Source organism: Myotis brandtii, unplaced genomic scaffold, assembly GCF_000412655.1.
Source record: "Myotis brandtii unplaced genomic scaffold, ASM41265v1 scaffold569, whole genome shotgun sequence".
In the NCBI taxonomy this organism is placed as follows: Eukaryota; Metazoa; Chordata; class Mammalia; order Chiroptera; family Vespertilionidae; genus Myotis; species Myotis brandtii.
Window position 1 is genome coordinate 854,235 of NW_005370127.1, and position 4,646 is coordinate 858,880.

General features: G+C 37.8%; 1 protein-coding gene across 6 annotated transcripts in view; it reads right to left on the reverse strand.

The window, feature by feature from the left end:
• Window positions 1-4,646, reverse strand: part of MTRF1 (mitochondrial translational release factor 1) — a 94,713-nt gene that overhangs the window by 23,343 nt on the left and 66,724 nt on the right. For all 6 annotated transcript variants that reach the window (XM_014549737.1, XM_014549736.1, XM_014549738.1 and 3 more), the window contains one exon: window positions 2,795-2,893. In XM_014549737.1, the coding sequence (XP_014405223.1) occupies window positions 2,795-2,893 (99 nt within the window). The remainder of the gene's footprint in view (window positions 1-2,794; window positions 2,894-4,646) is intronic.

The following is a 4,646-nucleotide window of genomic DNA, read 5'->3' on the forward strand; positions in this document are numbered from 1 at the left end:
AAGGGAGAGGGATAGAGAGTTAGAAACATCGATGAGAGAGAAACATCGATCAGCTGCCTCTTGCACACTCCCTACTGGGTATGTGCCCGCAACCAAGGTACATGCCCTTGACCGGAATCGAACCTGGGATCCTTAAATCCGCAGGCCGACGCTCTATCCACTGAGCCAAACCAGTTAGGGCAGAAATTTTTTGATATTTGCAACCATAGTAAAACAAAGACTTATATTTTTGATATTTATTTTATATATTTAACAAAGAAAAATCAACCAAAAAAATGAGTTCGTGTGTCAGAGGTGTCAGAGGTTCGCCATCACTGGTCTAGAATAATGAGAGAACAGTCCCACAGACATCCACTTTCTCTCCTCTCCACCCCTTACATTCTGTCTTATAGCAGTTGCTTTGGGGTTAAAGCCCTTGTCACTTTTCTTGCGACATCCACAACTATTCAGTTCCTACACTAGTGTCTTTCCTGCATGCAGATTTTAATGTTTTACTACAACGTTTTTTATGCCATTTTTTCCTTTCACTAATATGGAACGTTTTTTTTTTCTCCCTAATAAGCGGGTTAGTGATTATTAGAGCATACCGATAAGATTTTCCTTATCATTTCTGTGTCTGCCATGCTTGTTTGGTTAGTAATAATGCCTTATTATTTAGGCCAAAGTCAGATACTTTATAAGTATAAAAGCCAGTTATCAGCTCCTGTTTCATGACTGAATACTATACTGAGCACCTATGTGCCCTTCTAAAATATATTACTGGTCATAAGAATGTCACTGTCTCATAGAAAATCATCACCACTGCTAGAAAAAGAACTAAAAAATTATGACATAATTAGAACAATATGGTCAAATGTGTTTGGCTATTACTGTGTTTCCTGAGGAAAGGGAAGTTAGCAAATATTTTCTCCTTTTCAACAAGGCACTTATGTTTCCTATCTAAGGCAGCCATAATTGCTGAGAAAACAGAGGAAATGGCATAAGATACACAGAAATTTCTTAATACTAAAAAATATAGCCCTGGTTGGGTATTTCAGTTGGTTAGAGCATAGTCCCAATACACCAAGGTTGAAGGTATGATCCCCAGTCAGCACATACAAGAATCAATCAACGAATGCATAACTAAGTGGAACAACAAATCAATGTCTTTTTTTCGCTCTCTCCCCTTCTCTCTCTAAAAATCAATCAATCAATAAATAATTAGACATTTCTTTTGTAAAATTGGGACTTTAATTTTGAGTACAAAATGGAATAGAATCAAGTGAAAGAGCCCCTACATATCACATGGCACCAAGGAAAAGGATAAAAACTTCTTTTTCCTGCTTTTCCACCTAGTCCTATATGGGAATTAGTTCACTTCCCCCATCAGTGGAAGCAAAACGGAAATTTTCCTGTGTTTCATCATTAATGTATTAATGTCATGGTCTTGGTTAACGTTCCAACCAAACTGACATGGTCTTTCCCCAACAGTTAACTGTAGTACCTTGATCTAACGAATATACGTTGTGGTAATGTAGATATATAAGATGCCCTCTAGTGTACACACCTTTCCTAATTCCCTCCCTTAACTGCAGGCAGAAACTGTGAATATGATGAAATATCACTCCAGTGATTAGTTTGACTTTAAGTTAAAAAAGGGGTATTATACAGATGGGCCTGACTTAAATATGTGAGCCCTTAAAAAGGTCTGAGCCATTTCTGCAAGAGGTTCAAAGTGGGAGAGGAGATATGGAGGGGGACATATAGTAAGCAACTGTGTGGATCTTTAGGAGCTGAGAGCATCAGCATCCAGCTGATGGCCAGCAAGAAAATGGGGGCCTCTCTCCTACAATTCAAGAAAATGCAATTCTGCCAACAACCACATGAGCTCGGAAGAAGGCTCTAAGCTCCACTGCCAGTGGTATAAAAGTAGCACATACAATTTGTACAGTACATAATGCTTGATAATGATAATAAACTTGTTACTGGTTAATATATTTACTATACTAAACTTTTAATTGTTATTTTTAGTATACTCTTTAGACTGATTAAAAACAACATTTTCTGTAAAACAGTATGCCTGGTTACACTGACAGCAGCGTCATACATCTCATGTTTACCATGTCTTTTAACTGCAGCATTTTCTTTTGTGTTTGATTTAACTAAGTGTGTAGCAGGCTATACCATCTAGGTTTGTGTAAGTGCACTCTATGATGTTTGCACAATGATTAAATCGCATAACGATGCATTTCTCACAACATATCCCAGTGGTAAAGTGGCACATGGCTATATTTAAAATATATTAATGCCCTAGCTGGTTTGGCTCAGTGGATAGAGCATCGGCCTGCAGACTAAAGGGTCCCGGGTTCGATTCCAGCCAAGGGCACATGCCGAGGTTACAGGTTCGGTCCTCAGTAGAGGGTGTGTAGGATGCAGCCAATCAATGATTCTCTCTCATCATTGATGTTTCTATCTCTCTCTCCCTCTCCCCTCCTCTTCGAAATCAATAAAAAAAATTAAAAATAGAGTAGCACCCTTGAAGCTTACACTGTTTAAAAATAAAAAATAACATATATTAATACATTGTGGGTGTTTAAAAAGAAATTAGAATTTATAAGATAGTTGTTCCAAACTGGCATAAAGATCATGTTTCTTACCAGTAAACTAATAAAAATGTTTGCAAATTTTAAGGTACTAACATAAATTGGTTTAATGATTTAAAATTATTTAAAAATATTTTAGACATTACTCTCTAGAATTTGACTATCCTTTTTTCAAAAGTTGAAGGTACATAAAGCATACTCAGTGATATTACCTTAATGTCACGAACTTCATATGCTATCCTGTGGTCAGTGACTCTGTCCTGGGTGAAATTATATGTCCGAATTCTCTCTGCCTGGGCTCTTGTTCCCACCTGTGCCAAAATAAAAAGCAATTCATATTTAAACTTTAAAATTACCTCTATTATAATGAAAAAAATTACTTGTAAATTACTTTCCTATTTTAACAGCTTAAATATTTTCTAAAATTCTATATACACAGTGGCAAAGAGCAAGAATGGGCAAAACTTAATGTTTAAGACTACAAGTTTTATTATTTTATTTTTTAAATATATTTTATTGATTTTTTACAGAGAGGTAGGGAGAGGGATAGAGAATTAGAAACATCGATGAGAGAGAAACATCAATCAGCTGCCTCCTGCACACCCCCTGCTGGGGATGTGCCCGCAACCAAGGTACATGCCCTTGACTGGAATCAAACCTGGGACCCTTGAGTCCGCAGGCTGACGCTCTATCCACTGAGCCAAACCGGTTAGGGCTAAGACTACAAGTTTTAAAACTTAGTTGTGGAATAAGAATTTATGTCTCTTTTATACTTCAAATTCCATATACATAAAATCAAATTATCTTTCCACTCCAGTCAGTTCTTTCTCCTAGCTTCTACAAATGACACCACAATATTCCCTTTTATCCAAGTAGAAAAATCTGACATCCTACAATGTAACAAACATTTCAATGGGAACTTATTCCGCCAGGCTTTGATATAGAATGAAACCATCCATTCTCTAACTGCCCACTTCCAATGGTTTCAAGGGTCTCTTATTATATCCTGCCTTTCCATCTACTATCTATCATCCAAGAGCTCATTATTTCCTGTAAAATCTCCTGGTTAATCTTCCAATTCTCTCCTTACATTGTGTTACCCTGTTTAGTCTTCCCAAAGCACAGTTCTCTAATCAATTTTATTTGGTTCCTTATCTACTAAGCAGACAACTCAACTCAGAATTTAAGGTACTTCATAATGTGGCCAACTTTCCCAGTGTTATTTCTGAAAATGATGTGTACCTCTATAATGCTATTTATTATACCATATCACCATTATGTGTGCCTGTGAACTCTGCTAAAATGTCATCTCAAAGGATTCCCTTCCCTGACACTCCTACCATCTCTGCCAGTCCTGGTCCCAACAACTGAACTATGTTATCTGCCTTCTTCAAAACTCCAAACACTTGAAATCGTCACATACCAAAGTTTACCTTATTTTATTTGTATTCTTCTTAGTCTGTGCACCTCTCTTACCTCCCCAGCATACGATACACACAATACTCTCTCTCTCCACTTTTTAAGATTTAAAAAAAAAGACACTTCTATAACTTATTTTCTAAAGCATATAATATAGCCCAGCTGGTGTGGTTCAGTGGTTGAGCATCGACCTATGAACCAGGAGGTAACGGTTCAATTCTTGGTCAGGGCACATGCCCAGGTTGCCAGCTCAATCACCAGTGTGGAGTGTGCAGGAGGCAGCCAAACAATGATTCTCTCTCATCATTGATGTTTTTCTCTCTCTTTCCCTACCCCTTCCTCTCTGAAATCAATAAAAGTATATTAAAAAAGAAACATCCTATATAATCTACACTAATAAAGGAGAAACATGGTAATTAGCTTACGACCGCTACCCTTCCCATTGGCTAATCAGCATATCCTTATGCAAATTAACTGTCAGCCAAGATGGCGGCCGGCAGCCATGCACTGAAGTGAGCAGGGAGGCTTGCTTGCTCCAGTGACTGCAGACTCCAACGTTCCCCGCCTGACTTGCCGGCCTCTCAGCTGCAACTCTAAGCAACTATGTTGCAAATATAGAAGCTAAACAAAACCCCAGAAACCTGC